Genomic DNA, 26,492 nt, shown 5'->3' on the forward strand with positions numbered 1-26,492 from the left:
TTATTACACAGTGGCCAACAAAACCTCATAAGGATTATATATGCCGTTGTCGACTTTTTCAAAAACTGCTAAAGGCCCTTCCACATGTGTGAAGACTAGCCACAAATACACCGCAAATAACCAAAAGTGGCAAGATGCAGGTAACCGTCCACATCACAATGAAGCAGCAACAGGTGTGTGTGTGTGTTGTAACACCCCATTCCACAGGCCGCCATTCTGCTACGATTGCCCACGATGCAAAAAAAAAAAAAAATGCAAAAACAGGATGAAACATCTTAATACGACTTGCCTGGTATATGACTTGCCTTATAAAATGCAGATCTGGCAACTGATTTATACAGTTCAGATCTGGCAACCTGTCTGAAAACAAAAGAAAGGAAACTTAGGCCCTTAGCCAGAACCACAACAAACGCTGCTTCGGCTTAAAATTTTTACCCCAATGGAACACAGTCAAACAAGTTTCAAGCCATACTCACTACGAATGCCCCATTTAAAGATGTTTCAACACGACTGAAGCCGTTAAGACTACGACTACCCAGAAGTTCAGTATTATCAACATTTTAGGGAAACAGGATGAAATTTTTGAACAGTTCAAAATTTCAAATCTGGTGCAGAAGATTGCCATAACAACTACGTATATCAAGTTTGTTCAAGACTGACAAAGATGGATCATGAAGTTACTGTGATGTTTCAAAATGCACCCGATTTGCGATTCAGGATTTTAAACTTGAATTTAACCCTTATTTAACCAGGTTAGTACCATTGAGATCAAGATCCCTTTTGCAAGGGAGACCTGGGCAATTATGAAGTTCCCAATTGACCTAATGTGCATGTCTTTGGATGTGGGAGGAAACCGGAGTACTCGGAGGAAACCCACACAAAGGAGAGAACATGCAAACTCCACACAGAAAGGCCACAGGTGGGAATTGATCCCATGACCTTCTTGCTGTGAGGCAACAGTGCTAACCACTAAGCCACCGTGCTGTCCAAATTATTAATTAATTAATAGTTAACCTGGATTAAACTGGAAGGAACGGCACTCTGGAGAAAAGCCCTGTAATGGAGTTTGAGCTTCCTGTGATGCAATCTGTGCTATATTTCAAAATGAGGTATATGACAAAGTGTTGCATAAGTTCTGTCTCAGAGGCAAATACACACACACACTACATATTCCCACTTGATGTCATGGAGCTGCGCATGTGGCACACTCAACCATCCCACCACCGGAGTTTATAAGCACAATCTCAGTAATATATGGGTGATGAAAATCATAGTTCCGTAATTGCAATTCGGGTGAGGTGGAGATGGATGATGTGCTGTTGCGACCCTGAACTTTAGAAGCTGAAACAGAAAACAATAAATATTTGTCCTCTGACAGTTCATACACTGGGGCGATCAGGCTCATGGAGTCAACTTTGCTGCAAACGGACTATCGCCATAACAAGCACATGGCTCAGAAATGGGAAATCTGTGGTATTATATTTGCAATCACAGCCATGTATGATTAGATAAAAACAGTTGTGAGTGTTAAACAGAAACAAAAATAATCACGATGTGCAGCCATAAATGACAGGATGACGAATGGTTTCACAGAGTGAAAATTGCTACCGCACATCAAGATAAGCAAAATAAGTGAGTTTTTGCATATACAAGTGTGTGTGTGTGTGTGTGTGTGTGTGTGTGTGTGTGTGTGTGTTGGGTTCCCCTGTATTTATTATTATTCCTGCAGGGTTTGGGGTGAATTTGTTACACTTGTGCCTTGTTGGCCTACTTACTGATACTGTAACAGTTCTGAAATGCTCCCCCATCCTGCCTATCCTCAATCTTGAATTAATGAGATTATAGTGTAGATGCATGCGATTCATCTGGGCAATACAGTTGTTTGGCAGTTGTGGATCATTTTAAGCAGTGCACGGAGATGAATTCAAGCATGCAAACAATGTGTAAATGATATGTAAAAGTGGAATATCCAGAATGGACCTGCTGTCGTGGTTTACGTCTTGGTGTTTAGTTCTGATCACCACTTTATTCTGTTTCTGGTATTATTCTCTGTGTGCTATTCTTCTCTGTATTATTTGGTTAATTTTCTCCTGTGTTAAACTGTGCTTTTATTTTGAAGTCCCTTCTACGTTCCCTCCTTGTAGCGTCATTTCCCGTCTCTGATCTTCCAGGTGCACGTGTCCGCATTTTCATTTATTCATTTATTTTGTATAGCCATTTATTCTGATTAAGAGTCATGGGGAGCTGGAACCTACCCCAGCGGTCATTGGGTGAGAGGCAGAATACACCCTGGACAGGACACCAGGGCAACCTATTGACAGACAAACACATTCATACTTTCACCTACAGTCAATTTCATGTTTCCAATTCACCTAATCTGCATGTCTTTGGAAGAGGGACGAAACTGAAGCACCCTGGAGGGAACCCATGCAAACAAGAGGAGAACATGCAAACTCCATACAGAAAGGACCAGGTGGGAAGCAATCCCAGGATCTTCTTGCTGTAAGACAATAGTACTAACATGTCTCCATACTTCCTTGTGTAATTGTTTGGTTTCCTTTATAACTGCTTTTGCAGTGTTCCTGCATTGCCAGATTATCTAAGTTACTACCTGCTCTCTCACATTTATAGTCCCAGTGTTGTTCCAGTCTTTTGCCTCTCTGCTACAGACTTTTGCTGCCATTTTGAGTTTTCTGAGGTTTTTTTTGCAGCATCTTTGGTTTGCTTGCCTAGTATGATAAATCTCTGTGCACTGGCGATATGGGTAGTGGAATTTATCAGCATAGCACAAAAAGTTGCAATACCAGGAACAAAATATAATAGAAATACATTCGTCGGTCAGTTAAATTCTGCCTCTGATATAATACAGTACGTGTTCTTGTGTATCCGACACACAGTCAGAGGATTCAATTTAATGCTGTCCCGCTATAGAAAATATAACAAGAGACATCAGGAGATGACAAATCCCCCCGGTCCCCACAAATCAGTAATACAAAACTGTGAATGAAACTGGTCAACTGGTTCTTGAGATATACAATAACAAGGGTGGCAATGACAGTATCTTGACTATCTCACTGTGATCTTTAAATTCACCCAAAGGTCACCGTAATCGACTGGTGTCAGGGGATCACCCAAGTACACCCTTATGGCAAATATTAGTGATATTGGTCCACTGCTTCTTGAGCTATTGCACTAACAAGGGGGGCAATGACAATATCTTGATGATCTCACTGTGACCTTGAAATTACTTCAAGGTCACCACAATCGACTAGTGTCGAGGGATCATCCAAATACAACCTTATGCTAAATATGAATGAAACTGGTCAACTGGTTCTTGAGATATTACGCAAACAAGCAAAAACAGACAGACATAAAATATGGACGGATGGACAGACAGACATGCTGATTGCTATAGCCCCCCTCACACCAGGGGGATAAAAAGGACATGGATTTTACATACCCATAGCATCCTGGGATACAGAATCTCTCCAACATATGTGCAGGTTATCGACAAAGTCAATACACATCTCCTGACACAAACACCAACTTATCTTCTTCAAACAACTGGTATCTGTATAATGCTTGAAGCTCACATTCAGTGAGCCCAACTGTGTTATGAGCAAACAATGTTGATTAAGACATCAACTTTGTTTCCAGACCTCATACCGTCAAACAAGAAATCTTTGTGATTTTTAGAACTGTAATCGTTTCAAACCACGCTATACTGTGAAACCATTTGTCGAAAAGGTTGTTCGATCATCAAGAAGCTGTTTGTGTTGTTGATCCTGAGATCATGTCTCAGGTTCAACATACTTCTGTTAACCTCCAAAACGTGAATCAGCCGCAAATTGTAAATTATCTGCAAACCGTTAATTGCAAAACGCGAATACTGAAAAACTTCTCTTAAGATTATTGAGCCTTTTACTGGAGGTTTCTGTCCTCTGTGAGTTTGACAGGTGGACCGTCCCAATCAAACTCCTCACCTGACAATGTCCCTGGAGTGGGACACACCCAGCGGGGCCGGGTGCTTGACACCAGAAGTGAGAGCTGCTCCGATCACCTCCACACTTCACCGGCAGTTGAGTCGATGGGCTTGCACAGTGCACACTCTTTCAGCCACTCGTGTGTGCAAATAATTGCAGCAACAGGTGTATGAGGTGTTTGAAGCAGCTGCGAATTTACACATTTTGCATACGATTCCTGCTTCATGCGCACTGCAACCAAATTCGCACCATGTGTTATGTGTGAAGGGGCCCTTACTGTTTGAAATCTCTGAAATATACAGTAGTGTTCCGAATAATAGTAGTGCTATGTGACTAAAAAGATTAATCCAGGTTTTGAGTATATTTCTTATTGTTACACGGGAAACAAGGTACCAGTAGATTCAGTAGATTCTCACAAATTCAACAAGACCAAGCATTCATGATATACACACTCTTAAGGCTATGAAATTGGGCTATTAGTAAAAAAAAAAAAAAAAGTAGAAAAGGGGATGTTCACAATAATAGTAGCATCTGCTGTTGACGCTACAAACTCAAAACTATTATGTTCAAACTGCTTTTTTAGCAATCCTGTGAGTCACTAAACTAGTATTTAGTTGTATAACCACAGTTTTTCATGATTTCTTCACATCTGCGAGGCATTAACTTTGTTGGTTTGGAACCAATATTTTGCTCGTTTACTAGTGTGCTTGGGGTCACTGTCTTGTTGAAACACCCATTTCAAGGGCATGTCCTCCTCAGCATAAGGCAACATGACCTCTTCAAGTATTTTGACATATCCAAACTGATCCATGATACCTGGTATGCGATATATAGGCTCAACGCCATAGTAGGAGAAACATGCCCATATCATGATGCTTGCACCAACATGCTTCACTAACTTCAATGTGAACTGTGGCTTGAATTCAGAGTTTGGGGGTCATCTCACAAACTGTCTGCAGCTCTTGGACCCAAAAAGAACAGTTTTACTTTCATCAGTCCACAAAATATTCCTCCATTTCTCTTTAGGCCAGTTGATGTGTTCTATGGCAAATTGTAACCTCTTCTGCACGTCTTATTTAACAGAGGGACTTTGCGGGGGATTCTTGCAAATAAATTAGCTTCACACAGGCATCTTCTAACTGTCACAGCACTTACAGGTAACTCCAGACTGTCTTTGATCATCCTGGAGCTGATCAATGGGTGAGCCTTTGCCATTCTGGTTATTCTTCTATCCATTTTGATGGTTATTTTCTGTTTTCTTCCACACGTCTCTGGATTTTTTTTTGTCTATTTTAAAGCATTGGCGATCATTGTAGATGAACAGACTATAATGTTTTGGAGCTGCGTATACGTTTTCCCCTCTCCAATCAACTTTTTAATCAAACTACACTGTTCTTCTGTACAATGTCTTGAACGTCCCATTTTCCTCAGGCTTTCAAAGAGAAAAGCATGTTCAACAGGTGTTGGCTTCATCCTTAATACCTACTGGTATCTTGTTTCCCATGTAACAATAAGAAATATACTCAAAACCCAGATTAATCTTTTTAGTCACATAGCACTACTATTCTGAACACTACTGTGGATGTTTCATTGCTGTGAGCATTGTTGTGAGCACTAATAACATAGTTCCAAATTTGATGACAAAGGAACAGATTTAAGCCTCATTTTTGAGACATTAGGGAAAAAAAAGAAATGAAATGAATGAAATAATGAAACCTGACAAAAATAAACATCCTCAGACACTTTCTGCATTCAACAGCATTTAAATGTCAAACGCGTTGGTGAGTGTCACAACGCAGACACCTTGGGCTGAGAATGTGTTGCAGTGACAAATCAAAAAAAAAAAAAAAAAAAAAAAGTAGTTTCTGTTCCGAATGCGAATGAAGAAACGATGTGTAAGTCATCCTTCAATAGCAATGGCATGCCTTCTGTGTACATACATGTTTTACAAAATATTATACAACACTTAATAAAATAAATCTATATTTTTAAAGCTGTGATACATGCTGTATTCTTAGACATTTCTTAGACATTCAGCTGTCAAACATCCTTAAATTCAGTGTTTTCCAGTGGGACTTTCATGTTGTCCTGGTGGCCAAAAGTAAGAAAGTCAACTTGACCCCTCAAAAAAGAAAAAAAAGAAGAAGAAAAAACAATCCACCACACACATAATATCACATCATGAGGTGAACATACTGAATGATTTCATTGAGGTTACCAAGGCAGAACCAGCACAGGTCCACTTTAGGATTTGGCACACGTTTTAAACTGGATGTGCACATATGGTAAAAATTATAGATACAGAGTTGAAAATATACTTAGATTATGAATACAGTTGTGCTAAAACTTCACTTTAACTTGCCCTTTCCAAGTTCAAGTGTTGGCTTTGTTTGCCAACATAAGAAGAGTTTGTATGACAGCACCACCCATCATTCAATCTAAAGGTTAGTGTGCCTAGATCGAGAGAGTGGTGACATGATGAGTCCAAAAAAATTGGTCACATGACTCATGGTACCATCTTGGGTTAAAAATAGCGTTCGCTGTTTATCTGTGTGTAAATCCAGCAATTTTATTTATTTATTCGCTGAAAATGCCGGGGTGTTGTGCATTTGGAGGCACAGACACAGCAAGGGCTTCAAGATGTACAGATTCCCTTCAGATCCGAACAGAAGAAAAATTTGGGAAAATAAAGTCAGCCGTGTGGGATAGAAGCGACTTCATCGTCAAAGCTTTGCGAGGTAAATTTATTGTACAGTAAAACTTACCTAAACCATCGTATAAGCCAGATGTTCACAGTCACCGGACAAAGGCAAAACAGCGCAAAACAATTAGCGAACCACGACAACATTGCTCCGACAGGCAGTTGTGTACGATCCTGCTGTGAAGGTGTTGTACACGCTTGTGCACAAACACAGTGCGAGCACATGGAGCATGTGTAACCACATCACGCCACTGCTGTGGAATAAATAAAAAATAAAAACCAGCTGGTACATGTGTAACCACATCGCGCCACTCCTACGGAATAAATAAAAAATAAAAACCAGCTGGTACGTGTGGAACCACATCGGCCCGGCCCCTTCACATACAGTGTGAATCTGGTCGATTTGCGCATAAAGTGTGCATGAAACAGGAATCATGTGCAAAACGTGTAGCTGCCTTGTACACCTGTTGCTACAACTATTTGCACACACCAGCGGCTCAAAGACAGAGTGTGCGCTGTGTGAGCCCACTGAACCGTCTTGCGGCACATGTCAGCCAAATTCCAGGTGACACACAAACATCTAACACCGCTCGTTCGGCACTTAGAAAATGTGTGGCCATTCGCACTTTTAACATGGCAACAATCAATCACGATCGAGCTGGCAGTGAAATTTGTCTAAGTGCCCCACGACTGTGAAGTTGCAGAGTGGTGTGCCAGTGTCGGCTCCGCTCACAGAGAGTGTGTTTCACGCTCTCCCCCCCAACATGTGCAACTGTGGTTCCCACCCCCCGCAGGTGAGGCATCTCTAATCTGATCACAGAGTGACATCTTGGGATGTGCGCTGACAGGACAGGTTCTGGACATCACAGCTGCAGTACACGTCTCTTGTTTTGACAGACACGCACATGCGTGTGTGTGTGTGTGCGCGCTTGTGTGGAAATACATAAAAACGGACCGTCAGTTCATTTGGACATGCAGCAGGCAATCTGAATGTGACGTCTGACAGGGCATGTGTGTCAGACCGTGAGGGCTGTGAGCGGCGTGCAGCAGAAGCAGGACAACCTAACAGTGCAACAAATACACCACTTGCAGTCACGTATCACCAGAAATACACTGTACCAAACGCCGTTTGGTCAGTTATCATAGCGCCTTTTTCTTTTTTTAGAAAATACATTTATCTGCTTGTTGATTTTAGCCATTTCACGCTCCTGTTACAAGACAGTGATTGTGGTGCAGTGGTAAACTTTCTGTCTGGACTTCAGAGCGTGCGGGTTCAAATCCCGTGGCATTTTTTTTATTTAACCGCGGACTTCTGTTTTGTGTCCTCTTTTATGTATTATTTATATCAACCCAGTGAGATTCACTAATTATACAGCTGGTTTTTATTTTATTTTGCTCCACATCAGCGGCACAATGTGGTGTACCTCGTCCCATGGAACACAGTGTGAGCAGCTGCAGCAGCTCGCACTGTGTTCCTGCTCGACACCATCGCGTGCACAAACGTCACATTGGCATTATGCACGCCTGCCCGTCAGCGCGATGTTTAATTATGCGCTCATACAAGCTCTACCGCCATGAGTTGCCCTGAGTTGTACGTTTTCACACTATGTGTGAAGGGGCCCTTACAGAAATCATAAAGATGTCTCTTATTTGCAGGGTCAGTAAAAATCAACTCAGTGTTTGTTCTCTGAGGACATAAGCAGAGTATCAGAGAACATCCAGTTTTCACTACAGCAGGACTTCCAGTTTTGTAGTATGAGACATTACCTGCAGTAACAGATATATAGGTACATCTCTGTATCATCAGCATAACTGTGGAAATGAATCTCATGGCTGTGTACAAACTTTTTTTTACCCTGTCATTAAATATAGAGTACATCAGGCAGCACTAGATGGACATTGTGTGCAGAGTGCAAATTAGAGTATTTTTAATTCTGTAATATGGTTAATAATGATAGTATCAGCAACACATCTCTACATTTGAATATGAAATAATTATACATGGCACTGAAAATATACAGGCTCTGTGATGCTTACAAAGTAGCTGAAAGCTCAAATTTATATGTGCCACGCATACTGCATACCAGATTGTTGTATTACAACACCACAGGTTGCAAAATAGGCAAGCTGAAAGCTCATTCAATCATTTTGACAGGAACAAAATGCATGAAATTCTGGCAAACAACCCAAAGTAATTTGCCATTTGCTGCAAAATATATGACAGAAAGCCTCAGAAAATTTATGTGCACAGCTGAAACTGCAATGTGATATTCTTAGGACTGAAACAGTGGTCAATATAATATTTATCTTCAGCACACAAGGTACCTGTCAAGAAAACTTGGGAATTCTCAAATCCTTATATATTTAATCATAATAAATCACAATTAAAAATCTGTAACTTAGTGTTCACCTGTACCACTTATGCATACTGTCATGCACCTCTAGTGATTCCCACGTATAGTACAAGTAGCCCTAAGTGTCTGATTCATCATCTGGACATTTAAGTTGCCTGCCCCCAAAATAGGAAGGTCAGACACGTCAGACACACCTCATATAAAATATCATAGCAGCTGTGGAACATTAATAGCGGTATGGCTAGTACCTGTTATAAATCTGGTGAATACCGAGCAGCAACTTGCAGAAACAGAAGCAACATATTGCAGAGAATAGATCAAATTCCTCTTCTGATAGCCATACCAGCAACAAAATTTATAATGGTGAAACTGTATCTTAAATGAGCAGACCAATCTGACACAAATAAAATATGGGACTTGGAATGGCGCTCCATTGGGGCAAGTGTGTCACATAACGCAAGATAAGACTGAATTGATTGTTACTGAGTTGGGGCTACATCCTGAGACAGTCAAGGAAACTTTAAAGGCTGCCCTGGACTTTGCAATGATTTTTCTCTCTTAAGAGTATGCAAGATTTTAAAATGAAATATAGGGTGTGATATGGCTGCTCCACTGAAGACTGGACATGTTATAAAAAGACAGAAGACCAGTACCCAGATTCGTCATTGTCCTCTGCTTCTAGTGGAACAGAAGATACAAGCGCCAAATTTGGTGTGATGATTTCCAACATAGTACTTAACAAATGTTGTCAATTGGTGACTTGAAAATCCAAGATGGCTGCCATTTTCCAAGCTGGGCACCAAAATGTCCTACTGAAAAAAATACTTTTTGCATAGAAATGCTCCTATAACAAAGGATCTGTTTGACAGCATCAGTGAAATTTAAGATGGGGCCAAATTTTACAATGGCCACCAAGTTGACCCCAAAATCAGTCTTTCCTCACAAAGATGTTGGTACTAATTTGATTTGTGTGATCATGCTGTTAAATTCTAGGTTTTCAGGTATGCCCTATTGAATTTTTCACATTCCAACAGAAATATGACACTCTTTAGACGCATAAATTGCCATTCGTCCATGTTGCCTGCAGATATTAAAAATTTCACTATATTCAGCACTTAACACCTTTTAATAGGTATAAATTTGGCAGCACGATGACTTAGTGGTTGGCATTGTTGCCTCACAGCAAGATGGTCATAGGCTCAATTCCCACCTGTGGCATTTCTGTGTGGAGTTTGTATGTTCTCCCCATGTTTGCGTGGGTTTCTTCTGGGTTCCTCCCACATTTAAAGACATGCAGGTTAAGTGGATTGGAAACTTCATAACTGTCCAGATCTCCCTTGCAAAAGAGATGCTGATTTCAGTGGGACTAACCTGGCCTATGTCAAGCAGTTTCAGTGGTGGTGGCCAAGTACGCTTGGTTTCAGTGCGGTGTTGCCAACCGAACAGTCCCCCCCTAAAAATCAGTCCGCCCTGCTTTCACTGCCCAGCGTCATTAGCCACGGTTCACTGATTATGTCATTGTTTCTGCTTAAACCTGCACTCCAGTCATCATCTATCTCAGCGACAGATATCTGAAGCGTTTGTACAACAGTCATTTCCACATCTCTGGCTAAAGAATGCAAAATTATATATATAAAAAAGAAGACTGAAAATGCTGTGATAATTGTGCATTCCGAACATCAAGATGTAATCATTTCTGTTCGTACTCGGGGAACTATTTTACTGAAACTGCACCCCAGGATGAAATCATTTTAATTGGGATCTCTTGATGCGCTAGAGTCCCTATACTGGAAGCTCATTACAAAATAAACTTGTACATGTTTTATGAGTTCATGTTCAGCATGTTAATAATTTCACAAAACCATAACGTTCACAATAAATTACAACAGGCACGGTGATGTTTAGCCACAATTATAATTCATCTCTGCTTCCGCCTCAAATACATATTTAATCACCTGCTGCTGTTCAGCATTTCCAGCATTCACAGAGCAAAGTGCTTGACTCTAATAATTACCTTTTCACCTGAAGAACTGCTTTTGATCTGAATTCGCGTTTTCATTTTACGCTCTTTAATGGTAAATTCGGCAGTGTGGAGCTTTTGTCTAATTAGAAGCCTCAGGCAGTATTCTCAACATTACACTTTTTTCCCCCTTTCTCAATTTTATGCAGAATCATATCAATACATGACACAAATTTATGCCAAAATTACCTCGAGATTGGAGTAGATTAGAATACACTGTTTGTGTGAAAATGCACAATTTGTAAATGATAAAGAATATAATGGGGTGTAGTTATATAGGAAATCTAATGCATTTATGTGGTTTGGTCTCTCAGGAATGATTATATTACTTCATACTCTGGAGTCACAGTCCATTAAGTCTTCATTTTCCTCGAGACTTTATGAACAGTTCAGGTGCAAAAACAGCTGTGAGGTGTTTAGTGACCACAGTGTAATGAGGTTATAAGTGCAACAGCAAAATGGCAATGGGAAATTAATACCCCCGTCACACATCGCTGGAATCACGCAGAGTGGTGTTGGACTTATGAAATGGCGCACATCCGAAGGTGTCGGATCAGCCATCTGCAGAAGTCAACACACTTGGTCAAAATCTGCCGGTGGCCCCAAGTGTGAAGCACATGTCCATAATTCTCCGGGTGTTGAGATGGGACAGCTATCTGACCGTGGTCCATGAGCAGTCTGAGGACCATCTAACCACAATTTACATATTCTGACGGTGACAAAACATGATCTGAAACGGTTTGAGCACATAGGACGGAGCCTCAAGATAGATCTGGCACAGTATGCCTATTGGTATGTCCGGTATGTCCCGCACATGCCAGTACAATATTGTCCACTCCTCGGAGCGCAAAGGACTGTTGAAATGTATGTGGCACGCTTCATCTTATTATGTCCATAGCGGCTACCCCGAAAAAGCTCCGTGCACTGCTGCGCATCCATTCCTTCCCATGGGCAACGTAAATAATGTGAACTATTGTCATCATAACACGGGCAGCTGCGCCTCTCCTTGCTGCGCAGTTATGCGTCATTGTGCGTGTCAGGCTCAGCCGGACGGAACTCATGTGTTGTAATAAATGTCCACCTTCTAACTCTGGAGGAGATATCACATGGAGCTCGTGGCAGGCCGTTACACCATTAATACATATGCATCTTACCTCCAACAGCGGTCCAAGGGTGTTTCACAGACAAGGACATGAGGCCAGGACAGCAGCCTGCAGTTAGAATCCTCTCACCCAAAAGAAAAAAAAAAAAAAAATTCCATGTGATAATCCAACCATCGTGGTGTCCAGAGTTGCGTTCTGTTGCTGAAGTGTGCAACCAAAAAAAAAAAAAGAAAATTCCTTGGAAAGGCTCCGTCTGAGGGATTGTATGGCCCAACTGCCAGCAAACGAAGTGAAACTATCCACTTGTCCACGTGTGTCCAGTGTTATACACACACACACAGCTGAGTGATAATTACAGCCCCACGAGTGTGCGCAGAGCACAGGTGTGCCCCGCACACACGCGCGAAGGTGTCCCTTTCTGTCATTATGTGATGAGTTAGGTAGCTCCACTGCATCATTTAGTGACTGGTAAGGAGAATTGTTCTTTTGACAGTTGTGTCATTTTTGACCATGCACAGAACTATCTATTTCACTTTTGTGTCATCAGGGAAGTTTCATCAATGTATTGCTTATGGTTATGATCATGGGGGTTAGTATTTAGCATTCCTCTCTTGCATCACGCAGTGCATCACACATTGACATTTGGTCAAAATGATCCATTTGCACCAAAATGTGATGACTTGGGTGTGACACTGTGTTGCAACACTCAGTTCACGTAAACACCGAACAGTGAAGGACATCCCTGACAAACACCAGTATTCACTTGAAAAATAAAATAATGACCAAGTCAGATGACTTCATTTGCACATGGGCTAATTAAATAATGTACTTTGACATAAAAAAACACTCAAACATAGCAACCGATTTTATCTACTCTGAATTTATTGCTTTTCTGGCACTTACTTTATAGTTCGACAAGGCAGTATTCTGTCATTTAGGATATAAGTCATCCAGAGTGTACCATATTTGCCAAGAATGTTTGACCACGATGTGGGAGTACATACTTACGAGGCTGCTGCCAACCATTTCCTCTCTGTCATCTCTTTAACATGAGATGTGACAGAGTCCTTTCAGGTAACATGAGTCAGATTGACAAATGATTGATAAATGAGTAATGCTGATGATGATTATGCATGATGTTGAGGGGGGAAATGGAGGAACAGATGTGGTATTTAAGGGAATCCACTTACAGTCCATCCAGAACGTATTCACATCACTTCACTTTTTCTACATCATTTAATGTTACAGCCTCATTCCAATTTGAAAGTTTTGAGACTTTTACAAATTTATTAAAAATAAAAACTAAGAAATCACATGTACATAAGTATTCACAGCCTTTGCCATGAAATGCAAAATTGAGCTCAGGTGCATCCTGTTTCCAATGATCATCCTTGAGATGTTTCTACAGCTTAACTGGAGTCCACCTGGGGTAAATTCAGTTGATTGGACATGAATTGGAAAGGTACACACCTGTCTACATATAAGGTTCCACAGCTGAACTTGACAGTGCATGTCAGAGTACAAACCAAGCATGAAGTCAAAGGAATTGTCTGTAAACCTCTGAGACAGGATTGTCTCAAGGCATAAATCTGGGGAAGGGTGCAGAAACATTTCTCCTGCTTTGAAGGTCCCAATGAGCACAATGACGGCCATCACCCATCCTATCTATGTGCGCCCATCCAACCGAATGGCACTTGAGAGGTGCTGCAACGAATGGGCAAAACAGCCCACAGATGGATGTGCCAAGCTTGTGGCATCATATTCAAAAAGACTTGAGGTTGTAACTGCTGCCAAAGGTCCATCAAAAACATATTGAGCAAAGGGTGTAAATACTCATGTACATGTGATTTGTTTGTTTGTTCTATCTTTAATAAATTTGCAAATTTGAAAGGAGCCAGCTGAGGTGGCTCGGGCATCTTTTCCGGATGCCCCCTGGATGCCTCGCTGGAGAGGTGTTCCGGGCACATCCCATTGGGAGGAGGCCCCTGGGAAGACCCAGGACACGCTGGAGGGACTACGTCTCTCGGCTGGCTTGGGAACGCCTCGAGGATCCACGGAGGAACTGGGGGAGGTGTGTGTGGATCGGGAGGTCTGGGCAGCTTTGCTTGAGCTGCTGCCCCAGCGGCCTGACTCTGGATAAAGCGGAAGAAAATGGATGAATGGATGGATAAGTTTGCTAATATTAAAAAAACTTTTTCATGTTGTCATTATGTGGTGTTGTGAGTAGAATTTTGAGGGGAAAAACAAATTTACTCCATTTTGGAATAAGGCTGTAACAAAACAAAATGTGGAAATAGTGAAGCACTGTGAATGCTTTACAAATGTACAGTAGTGCTTTGCTAAAATTCAAAATACGCTTGAAAATCCACCTACAACACATTTTTAAAATAGATCTGTGTATGACTGCACATGTACATGCAGACATGAGCGAAACTAAAAGGTCATTAGGTCACCATGTACTGGATAGTAAGAGCCTGAAGGGTTTGCTCGTCTGTGTGGCAGCTGAAGCAGGACATATGACTGGCAGAATGCCCAGGATGGCTCTGAATCCTGTCTACAACACATCAAAATTGACCCCCACACAGACTGACAATCCACACAGACTGACAATCTAACACATCAGATGCCGCCTGTCTGAGGATGCGTATGAAATGGCAAAAGTGTAATTTCAAGGCAATGAAAAGCCATAAAGCTAAGAACTTTGGGAAGACACAAAAAAGGTATTTGATACATTTATTACTAAACAGATCAAACCATTTCAAGTTAGTATTCAAAAGCTGCGCTGTGATTGTCACCTATTAATCTAGGTCTTGTCATGTATTGAGGGTGCCACCACTTTCAACTTAATGAAGTACGGCCTTTTCATTTGAAAGCAGTGAAGCATCACTGCCGAATGCAAATCATTCACTCAAACACAAAAGCAAGCACTGGTCCGCAGAGAGCTGGTTGCCATCTCTCTCCGATTTCATTTTAACAAAGACGACGACAAATGCCATGAAACAATGGCCAATCATGTTAACATTTTGAGCCATTGTTCTCAATAATGGCTCACATATGATGCATTCAGTCTCTTCTAGCAGGAAAAAAAAAAAAAATATATATATATATATATATATATATATATATATATATATATATATATATATATATATATATATATATATATATATATATATATATATGAGGTCTGTCAATAAAGTTACGTTCCTTTTTATTTTTTTCAAAAACTATATGGATTTCATTCATATGTTTTTACGTCAGACATGCTTGAACCCTCGTGCGCATGCGTGAGTTTTTTCACGCCTGTCGGTGACGTCATTCGCCTGTGAGCACTCCTTGTGGGAGGAGTCATCCAGCCCCTCGTCGGAATTCCTTTGTCTGAGAAGTTGCTGAGAGACTGGCGCTTTGTTTGATCAAAATTTTTTCTAAACCTGTGAGACACATCGAAGTGGACACGGTTCGAAAAATTAAGCTGGTTTTCAGTGAAAATTTTAAGGGCTGATGAGAGATTTTGAGGTGATACTGTCGCTTTAAGGACTTCCCACGGTGCGAGACGTCGCGCAGCGCTCTCAGGCGCCGTCGTCGGCCTGTTTCAAGCTGAAAACCTCCACATTTCAGGCTCTATTGATCCAGGACGTCGTGAGAGAACAGAGAAGTTTCAGAAGAAGTCGGTTTCAGCATTTTATCCGGATATTCCACTGTTAAAGGAGATTTTTTTAATGAAAGACGTGCGGACGGATTGCAGCGTCGGCTCGGCTGTTAAACAATTTCTCATATACTCACTCCACTGAAAGCCATCAAAAGCCGCCTGGATTTTACAAATGGTTATCAACACGGAGGTGTTTTTCCTGTGCCGCCGCACCGCGTCGGCTGCGTCCCGAAAATCTCCTTTAACAGTGGAATATCCAGATAAAATGCTGAAACCGACTTCTTCTGAAACTTCTCTGTTCTCTCACAACGTCCTGGATCAATAGAGCCTGAAATGTGGAGGTTTTCAGCTTGAAACAGGCTGACGATGGCGCCTGAGAGCGCTGCGCGACGTCTCGCACCATGGGAAGTCCTTAAAGCGACAGTATCACCTCAAAATCTCTCATCAGCTGTTAAAATTTTCACTAAAAACCAGCTTAATTTTTCGAACCGTGTCCACTTCGATTTAGGTTTAGAAAAAATTTTTATCAAACAAAGCGCCAGTCTCTCAGCAACTTTTCAGACAAAGGAATTCCGACGAGGGGCTGGATGACTCCTCCCACAAGGAGTGCTCACAGGCGAATGACGTCACCGACAGGCATGGAAAAACTCACGGTTCAAGCATGTCTGATGTAAAAACATATATACATATATACACGAGGTCTGTCCATAAAGTATCAAGTCTGTCTCGGCTTTCAGTGCTTACCAGTCGAGTGAGTATAAAAGAACTTGTGGAGAGCTGGACATGTCCCAACTTGTCCTCTAACATTCCGAAACGGAGGTGTTCCTTTGTCTCGCTTCATCAGCGAATCGGTCGTGACGCGCGAAGCCTCCGCGTGGCTTTCCATGACAAAATCTCATGTTAAAAGTGAAATCTGCCGGAAAATGGCTGATGTCCAGGTCTTGTGATAACCAGAGAAAGAGCACACAACGGTCTCGTATCCACAGAGCCATCATCTTAGAAATGATCCAGTGGTTTGTGCCGCATCGTCGCAGCTCGCAGCGCGGCGCACCGACCGTCCTTAAAGGGGTCCTTAAACCTGTAGTTAAAGTCCTTATTCTCTGTGAAGCCCGTAAAATTTTAACTGAAAGCCAGATAAATTTTTAGAATGGTTTCCAGGTGCCAGTCTCTAACAGCTTCTGAAAAAATTCTGATGGAAAAAAAGTCCTTTTCATTCCGCCATTTCCAGACAATGAAAATCCGACGAGGGGGCGGGACCACTCCTTCCCAAGGCGTGCTCACAGGCGAATGACGTCACCGACAGGCGTGGAAAAACTCACACATGCGCACGAGGGTTCAAGCATGTCTGACGTAAAAACATATGAATGAAATCCATATAGTTTTTGAAAAAAATAAAAAGGTACGATACTTTATGGACAGACCTCGTGTATATATATATATATATATATATATATATATATAATCCAGCCTCCGTAAAAGCAGGTCTTCTATGTTGGACTTGGTAAAAACTTTCTCTGTCTTTGAGAGAATAGTTATGGCAGCATCAATCATCTTTTAAAGACAAAGTGATGCAAAGGTCCAATGATTTGCAGGCAGCAGAGCTACATTGAGATGGATGGGCAAAAAAAGATTGAGAATTGTGAAGTCAATCTTCAGAACTCCAGGGACATTTGCCAGACTTCATTCAGAGCCATCATTGAGAGTGACTCAAAGTAGAGGAATAAAATTCACCTCAGTAAAATTAGTCATTAACTTAAAGAACTGCATAGATGTGAAGGATGAACCGGAAGAAGGTCAAAAGCATAAGGTAAGGGGATGAGATGGAAATGGTCTGGAACCAAACTAGAGTCAAACTGAAGTTTCTGACTTTTTGCACCAACAAGGCAAATCAGGTGATACCAATATATTTCATAAAAATTAACCAATGCACTGCTAATATGTGAGAAATTTCAGCTAAGTCCACCTATACACAGGTATTTTTGAAAAGGGGGAATTTCTGATTTTGTGTTGGTACAGCAAATCCTTTAAATATGTTTTTCCAATTATTTTTCCAATTCCATTTTATATATATATGTATGTATGTATGTATGTATGTATGTGTGTGTGTGTGAAGCTGGGGGAACATGTCTCCAACACAAGGTCCATCAGTACCGGATCCTCACAAGGCTGCGTTCTTTCTCCACTACTTTTCTCCCTATACACCAGTCTTTAAAGCTCCTGAAGTTGGCACCCATGACACAAACTTTTTGTTACCCTCCCCTCTGGTAGACAGCTGAGGTCAATCTGGACTAAAACCTCAAGACACAAAAACAGCTTCTTTTCGTCCGCAGTTAGGTTTATGAATAATGCCAGACAGACACCCTCACTTACCCTGCCCCCCCCCACTCCCACAAAGTACAGACTGAAACGTAGTGTACATCTGCATGCCTGCACAGCCCCATTCCACTATATTTGACAGTGAACATAGTTTTGTCTATTTGACTCATTTACTTCTTACAGAAGTATTTTTTCTGTTCTTTTATTGTTATGCACCAATTACTTCTTGCAGAAGTTTTCTGTTGTAGTTGGGTTTTTTTCCCTTTTTCCTTTTCTTTTATTGTTATTGATGCACCAATGACACCAGATCAAATTCTTCTTCTATGTGAGAACTTATATGGCAAAAAATTTGATTCTGATTGAGCCGTATGTCACTTTGAAAAGTTTTAACTTCTGCTGCTCCATTAATTAGCTCCCAATACCCATTATGCACATGCTCCACATCATCTTCTACATTTTTTTCTGGAATCGTTACAGCGCTACATACAGGCCTAGCATATGTAATACAGTGGTTTCATTGGATCTGTACCTGGTGGGGAAGAAAAGACAAAACCTGTTTTCCTTATCTACAGAAACACTCACTGATGTAGAGTTTTTGGACATCTTTACTCTGGAAGTTTTGCGAAAGCTCCATTTTCAGTGACCTAAATGCAGTTTGAGTGTGAACGAATGTGGACAAGTCCTTAAGAGACTGACTATCATCAAACACTTGCAGCCAAAAATGTGACAAAAGGACTCCAAGTTGTTGCTTATTTCCTGTGCTGATAAAAGCACAGGGATTGCCTTGTATACAGCAACAAAGTAAATGAGCGGGTCAGGCCATCCCAGCCAGCTTGCATAAACAATAACTCAAAAAAAAAAAAAAAGAAGTTATCTTCTTGTACAGCTCCAACTTTAGGGCATAAAACAAGGGCAAGCTGTTTAAAATCTGGAAAAGTGTGATGCAACACATCAAAAGAAAAGCAACTTTATCTCGCCAATGTAATACCCCTTAGATGTGTTCGCCACCTGCTGGGTGTGGCGCCCACAATCACGTGAGCTAACAACTATACCTAGCAACCACAAATAAAAATATGACGCACACTATGTGGCCAAATACAGGATGAAATACACAACAACACAAGGCCAGGACACACATTACCACATATGTTGTTTATGGCTGTTAGGGTTTTCATAATTTCAACTGCTTCACTAATTTTTTAAAGGAAATCTGTGCTTAATAATTTCATGATTTCATATTTTTCAATGTTATTCCATGTGTAATAAGGACAACTGGATATACAAAAGATAAAATATATTATAAATATTTATATGCTTCAGTGCGTCATTTATTACCTCTACCAATGAAGCTGGGCAGAGGTTATGTTTTCACCCCTGTCTGTCTGTGAAAAGTCTATAGCCCATAATTTTTCATGTATCGTTACGAAAGTTTTACAGAGGATTCATATCCTGATAGGCAAGAACTGATTCAATTTTCAAAGTCATGAGTTAAAGGTGAAAGTGAGGAAATCTTGGAAAAATTCCCATCCCTTAACATAGAATGAATTTTCAAAAAAATCTTAACTCTGTTTAAATAAGATCTTATTTCTTTCATATTTGACAGCATTATGTAGGATGTTATGCTTTATCAAATGACAACGTTTGATCTGGATTTCATTCAGATTCCTGATTTTGTGGCCATTTAAATTTAACATTGAAAACCCCATTTAATCTATATTTTACATTATAGCTTAAAACTTGCTCCAATCACTCTCATATTTGAAAGTGAGTTGCAGACTGGCACTCACTATCGCCTGACAGTTTGATCCGGATCTGTGGATTTTGTGGACATTTGAATTTAACATTGAAAAGCCTATTTGGTGCACATTTTGCATTATATCTCAAACAAAAGTGCTCACTCTCATTTGTGACAATGAGGTTCAAACTGGCACTCTCAATGAATAGATTAAGTTTGATCCGCATCTGGTCCATATTGTAGATTTAGCGGATATTTGATTTTAACATTGAAAAGCCCTTTTGATATACATTTTATATTATATTTTAGGTTACGAAAAGTCACTTCTAACAGGGCTTTGACCTTGAAATTTTTTTTCCAAGGTTTGCACTCTACGAGCACTGTGCTCTAGTTTGAATCTTTAATTAAGAAGATGGGAAAGTCTCTGGTTTATTCAGACCTATCAGATGATTGGAAAATTGAAATATTAATGTCACCAGACAAACCTGGAGCCACACAATGATAGCAGATAGGGAGGCATTATAACATCAGCAAAGTGAGCAATCAAATTTGTACAAGTCCCTGGCAGATATACGATACAGTAAAGCAAATACTTAAATGTCAAAATTATCAAATTTGGCAACCCTGAAAAACTGATTGTCCCAATAGAACATTTATCTCAAATGTGATCTTGATCTAAAACAAAGTAGATTTAACTATGAGAAAGTGGTAAAGGACATTTTGCTTTCTGTATGGGTAGTGTTGCTCATTTTGGTGACAGCTTATGCGTGATTTATGTAAAATATGAATAAACACAAAGGCCAGAGGTCAAAATCTATTTTCATGCAGTTACTCTGAATATCATTTTGAGTTGTGTGTGTTGTGTCCATCATCCCTCATCTCTACCACATTTTCAAACAGTATTATCTTTAATATTCTTGCACTCAGCATTTCTTGCATACATCTAAATGGTGAAACAAACATTTTTCAAGTTTCTAACGCAAGTTGTAGTCTTACGCCAGCTGCATAACCTATACTGCTCTTTCATTATTACTTTCTCAATGTCAAGAGCTGCGGTGGATGGATGAACAAATATAATTTATTATTAAACAGTTCTTGGTAGTTAAAAAAGAAAAAAATAAACAATATTAAATTTCTACTGTAGCACAGTGTCTGACCACTGCTGGCTGAGTCAGACTGGGGACACTCAATGGCAAATATTTTAAAAAAATCATCTGAATTCACAATAGCAAGGAAAAACATTTTAATTCATTTCAGCACTGAAAAATGTGGATTTGCCTTCCTTACCTTTATTTATACTGTATATACATGTGTGTGTGTGTGTGTGTGTGTATGATAAACACTGAAATAATTTTGAAAAATGCATTTTTAAGAAAAAAGTTTTATTTACACTCTAATTTAGATATTTTTACTTTTTTCAAGAGAAGGTCAGTGCATTTATAATTATTATTTTTTTCAATAGTTTTATTTTTACGGGGGGGGGGGGGGGTTCCCGACGTAAAAAGTGGTGGGGAAAAAATACAAAAACCTTTTTTTTTGCTTAGGTGATAACTAAAATCATAAATTATGACAAAGATTATAAGAAAAACGGGTCATATAAAAAAAAATCACAAAAAAACTTTATGAACTGATATGACGTTTACAAACATCAACATAAACTTGTCAATATGCCACGCCCTTGATATAAATGAACTACAAATAAAACAAAAAGTTCAGACAAGTCAAACATGTTTGGGAATAGTGAATAAATACATATATTTTTTACCTGCGCAGCCATGAATGACAGGTCCATGTTGTTACTCTGTTTAAAGCCAAAAGACGCCAAAGAGACAAACTACGCCTTTTATTTGTTTTTTTCGTGACGCTGGATTTCTTCTTCTTCTTCTTCTTCGTGCCTCAGCATCAGCTGCTGTGGAAGTTCTGCTCAGACTTTAAGGACATGTCGACACGACGACGCAAAAAAACAAACCAAAAAAAAAAAAACAACATGCAAGGGGGAGAAGAAAAGGACAATGAAACGAGAGGAAGGAGGACAAGAAGCAGACGGACGGACGAACGGAGAGATGTGGCTGCTGGAGGAAACAGAGGGAGGAGCTGGATGGTGACATCTTCACGGAGGAGGTGCGACTCGCTCTCTCTCTCTCTCTCTCTCTCTCTCTCTCTCTCTCTCTCTCTCTCTCTCTCTCTCTCATCTATTCTGCTCACATCATTCCCCCAGTTTCGCTGTTGCTTCTCTTTGTGCTTCTTTTGTTCATGTGTCTTTGTGTTTTTAATCAGACTCGGCTGGGTGGTTATAGATTGGGGCCTATATGTTGCCATTACTTTGACCATAAATTAAAAGTCAGATGGAAAATTAAAGAAAAAGACAATCGGCCATGCTGAGGCTGACTTTGAAAGGGAAGTATGGCAGTCTGTTAGATTGCACAGTAGTGGGGTATTGTTTGTATTGCCTGTGTATATTTGTCTGTTGGTGGTGGATTAGCGGTTCGCGCTGTTGCCTCGCAGCAAGAAGGTTGTGGGATCGCTTCCCACCTGGTCCTTTCTTTCTGGAGCTTGCATGTTCTCCCTGTGCTCATGTGGGGGTACTCCGGTTTCCAAACACTTCCAAAGACATGCAGGTTAGATAAATTGGAAACTTTAAATTAATTGTAGGTATGAATGTGTTTGTCTGTCTACATGTGGCAATGCCATAGACTGGTGTCCTACCCAGGGTGCACCCTGCCTCATGCCCTGTGACTGCTGGGATAGGCTCCCACCCCTGACTCTTGATGGGACAAAAATCCCCTCTTACACAGGGATGAAGCCCCCTGTGTCAACAGAAAATTTGGGAGGACACCAAGGGGGGGGTGGTGGTGGCCAAATGGTTAGTGCACTTGGTTTCAGTGCAGAAGGTTCCCGGTTCAAATCCCACCCCTGCCACATTTCTTCATGTGAAGTGGAGTTGCGTCAGGAAGGGCATCCGGCGTAAAACCTGTGCCAATTCAACATGCAGATCCACCTTGGATTTGCTATGGTGACCCCGAGTGCAAAACAAGGGAGTAGCCGAAGGGAGTTACCAAGCATAGCACACACCTGTGTTATGCAAGCTCAGTGGAAAAACACAGTAGTGATCGCCATGGTCAGCATGAATTTTTGAGCATGTTCAAAACAAACACAGAAGGGACGCAGAGGCTGCAGGACACTCAAACAAGGCACGGACAAAGCACAGAAAATGCCATAGTTGGCCAGTGGACGCTGAATGAAGGCACAATGATTTGAGTAGTTTGCTATGATTTTTATGAATAAAGTTCATAAGAAAGCGCTGTTGCGGTTGTATTTACAAAATAGGTTACCACAGGGAAATGCAATGGCAAACGAAATTCATCCGACCAATGAGTTGCAAAAAGTAAACTGTGAATAAGATGTTGATACATTGTTTTTTTTTTCTCTTTTATTGTTTAAGAGAGGAGATCTGATCAGACGTGAGTGACCTCCGTGGTGATGAGTGCCATGGTGCAGGACTATAATGCAGTACAGACCCACAGCGGGCATTTTCGCTTGACTCTTCAGCAGCTTGGACAGCGGCGCAGCCTGAGACTCATGCCTAAAACAAGCAGCAGAGTCCAAAAAAATCAGACAGTCTTCTTCAACCGCTAGGCAAACAGTGATGGAAAAGCACGTAATTCCTCTATACATAGCCAGATGCATATGGTTGCAAAGCAGATGCCAGTGTCACCCAAAAAACACTCAGGGGTCGGCCAGGAGGCAGAAGCACCACTGAATAGTCGCGCCAAGTACACCTTTGGTTGCCAAAGTGTGGCAGAGAGGAGGCACAAAGGAAATGCAAAGGTATTGCACATCTGAGTCATGTTGTCAGCTATGTATGTTTTATTTGAGGGGAGTAAAATATTTGTGTCAGTTTGAGTTGATGCTTTGCTTGATGGGTATTAGATTAGCAAAGTACATCCATGCAAATGTGTTTATTAACAGATTAGTTGTTTTATAACATAGAAAACTATATTGGATTGGTATCGGCAGATACTGAACCAGACCTAATACTACCATTACCCAAGGGACTATTGGCCCACTACTACTGTAGTAAATCCCAGACGGGATACAGTGGCTTTCATAGACAGCTTGGCCTATACCCTTGTCTCTTTGCCTTTTTGCTGAACAAGCAAACACATCATCCAGTCCTCACAGTGAGAGGAATTTCAGTTACAGTTTTTCAAAATAGATCTTTAGTAACTCATGCAGAACATAAAGAACATCTTTTCGTACATCTTTTTCATGAAAATTCAAAGGGTTATGATGTTGTGTTGTGTTGATGGTGTTAATAAGTGTTATTTTTCATGTACATTAATATATTTATGTTGACCTCACATTTAATGTCACAACTGTGCTTTCATGAGACATTTTGTTTGATACAGAAAATATAATACATCACTGTGCTATGTCTGCAGTCCTGAAATAACACTTCAGCACTTAGTTTAAATTACTGCTTTGTTGTTTTCCTACTTGGGTCTTTGCCACCATATTCAAATCATACATTAAACACAATCCCTTATTATTAAGAAAGTTACCATTTTGCTGCGATAGCCACAATCACATCTGGAAATATTGGAATTCAATCAAGACTAAATGTCAGTTGGTAATCAGATACCCAGATATTCTTCCAATAAAATGAGAGTTACACACATCAGGGTTTACACACTTTGAGAGACACCCAATTGGCTGTGAGGAAAAAAATGGAGAGATGTCACCTTTTAAAGGAGAGAGGAGGCAGTGCAAGCAGCAATTTTGTGGTTGTTGTAGCAATCCCTGGGTGGCCAGGAAGATTGTGTTTTGGTCGATTCCTGGATGGGATAGTGAAATTCTACATCCAGTGTCGATCCAGAGACACCTGTTTCATGTGGGAATGTTGTTGCATGCTGAAAACACACAGTCCTTGAAAGATCCTTAGCCTGGTCCAGTGGCTGGGAAATCCGAGATGATCAGGGTTTGAGGACCTGCTACAGCCTTCATCCGCCTTCACAGCCATTGGGTTACAAGCCCTTACCTTCACCTGATTCATTGTTCATGACTTCTTTTCTTCTTGTTTTACTGGAGCCCTGTTAGCCGTCTCATGTTCAGGGTTCTTGTCGGGCCTTCATTGGCTACCATATGGGCCACGGAGCAAACAAGGTCTCCAGCATGTTTCACCCCAACAGGCAATTGCCTAATTGATCTGTTACCCATGTGGTACACTGAAGATGAGGGGTTGGATTTTGACATCCTGCAGTTTTGTACTATTTAAAACAACAAACATATAATCTGGCCCTTCAAGGCTTGTAAATGTACTTTTACAAAGCATTATCTCACGGGCCGTCAGATATATTTTGGGTTACAGCCAATAATATCTGTTTTTAATATACCTGTGGCCATCATTAGCGTGTTGAAAGTGTGTCATATAATGACCCCTTTTAAAAAATTAACAAAATAGAAAATATGTATTTGAACCATCATCCCAAATCTTGATTTACATTGCTTGATGTCATGATAAAACATGCAAGCACACCTATTTGTACAAATTCTAAATTTCACATTCATTGTCATTTTGTTGTCAACATACTGACAGTATTTTACTTATATGACCAGGTGATTCACCCCTACGTTCATGGCATGGCAGCTAAATGTTAACATACTGTGATAAAAGCACATTTTGCAAATTGCTTAACATCCTGTTTTGCTTGGTATTCTAACATGGCATTCTAATGTGGCTGCTGTGATTTAGTAGATCGTGTTTGATTTGCAACTTTTCTGCGACTTTTTTTTTTGTTGTGCACACATTTTGCTGGCACCGATCCACCACAGTATAATCTGAATAGATTAACAGCATCAGTGTGGGATTGCCATGTTTAAACAGTCCAGGTTGAAGGTAGTGATATGGAAAAATGTCATGCCACCTACTAAGATGGCCTGCTACATTTAAGAGTTCCTGTGGTGTGACTAATGTGGTCTGTCACCTACGTGTTGCTCCAGCTGCGTGTGTTGTTGTGTGATTTTCATGGGTTTAAATTGAGTTTGAATGTGTGCATGTACATGCCTTGGACTGTTGTCAAGATCTTTTTGCTAATCCCAAATAACCTTAATCTTTGGATTTTTCTTTCCTACATATTTGGTTGTGTCAGAACTTATTAATAACACTGCTGCCTTCCAAAAAGCCTACACACTGTCTCAAATGTCAAACAGGATTTTGAGACCAAATGGAAGATTTGGAATGGAAAAGATCTTCTGTCATTCTAGGCACCTGCATGCCCTCCCTCACCACATCCATAAACCTCCTCCCTGGCCTTTTTCACTTCCTGCCGGGTGGCTCCATCCTCAGCATCCTTCTCTGTACATCTCCTCTGCACTTGTCCAAATCAGCTCAGTCTCACCTCTCTGTCTCCGCACTGTCCCTCTGATATATTCATTCCTGTCCATCCTCGTCACTGTCAAGAAAAATCGTAGCATTTTTCAGCTCTGCCACCTCCAGCTCCACCTCCTCTAATCTATACACCATAGCTAGTCTCTCTACTGTCTTGTAAACCTTCATTTTCACTCTTCTAGTGGCAGCATGGTGGCCCAGTGGCTAACACTCTTACTTCACAGCAAAAAGCTCTGGGGTTCA

The 26,492-nt window shown here is 40.7% G+C and overlaps 2 protein-coding genes across 2 annotated transcripts in view; one reads left to right on the top strand and one right to left on the bottom strand.

Moving 5' to 3' along the window:
- The window catches only part of LOC117500878 (uncharacterized protein C14orf132), an 83,459-nt gene extending 61,681 nt beyond the window's left edge, over window positions 1–21,778 (bottom strand). The window contains exon 1 of the mRNA XM_034159664.1: window positions 21,627–21,778. Coding sequence (XP_034015555.1) covers window positions 21,627–21,653 — 27 coding nt within the window. The 5' untranslated portion in view covers window positions 21,654–21,778. The remainder of the gene's footprint in view (window positions 1–21,626) is intronic.
- LOC117500875 (DNA polymerase epsilon subunit 2-like) overlaps window positions 21,756–26,492 on the top strand; it is a 229,403-nt gene continuing 224,666 nt past the window's right edge. Inside the window, exon 1 of the mRNA XM_034159657.1 lies at window positions 21,756–21,982. Within this exon, the coding sequence (XP_034015548.1) occupies window positions 21,801–21,982 (182 nt within the window). The 5' untranslated portion in view covers window positions 21,756–21,800. The remainder of the gene's footprint in view (window positions 21,983–26,492) is intronic.

Source organism: Thalassophryne amazonica, chromosome 19, assembly GCF_902500255.1.
Source record: "Thalassophryne amazonica chromosome 19, fThaAma1.1, whole genome shotgun sequence".
NCBI classification, from domain to species: domain Eukaryota; kingdom Metazoa; phylum Chordata; class Actinopteri; order Batrachoidiformes; family Batrachoididae; genus Thalassophryne; species Thalassophryne amazonica.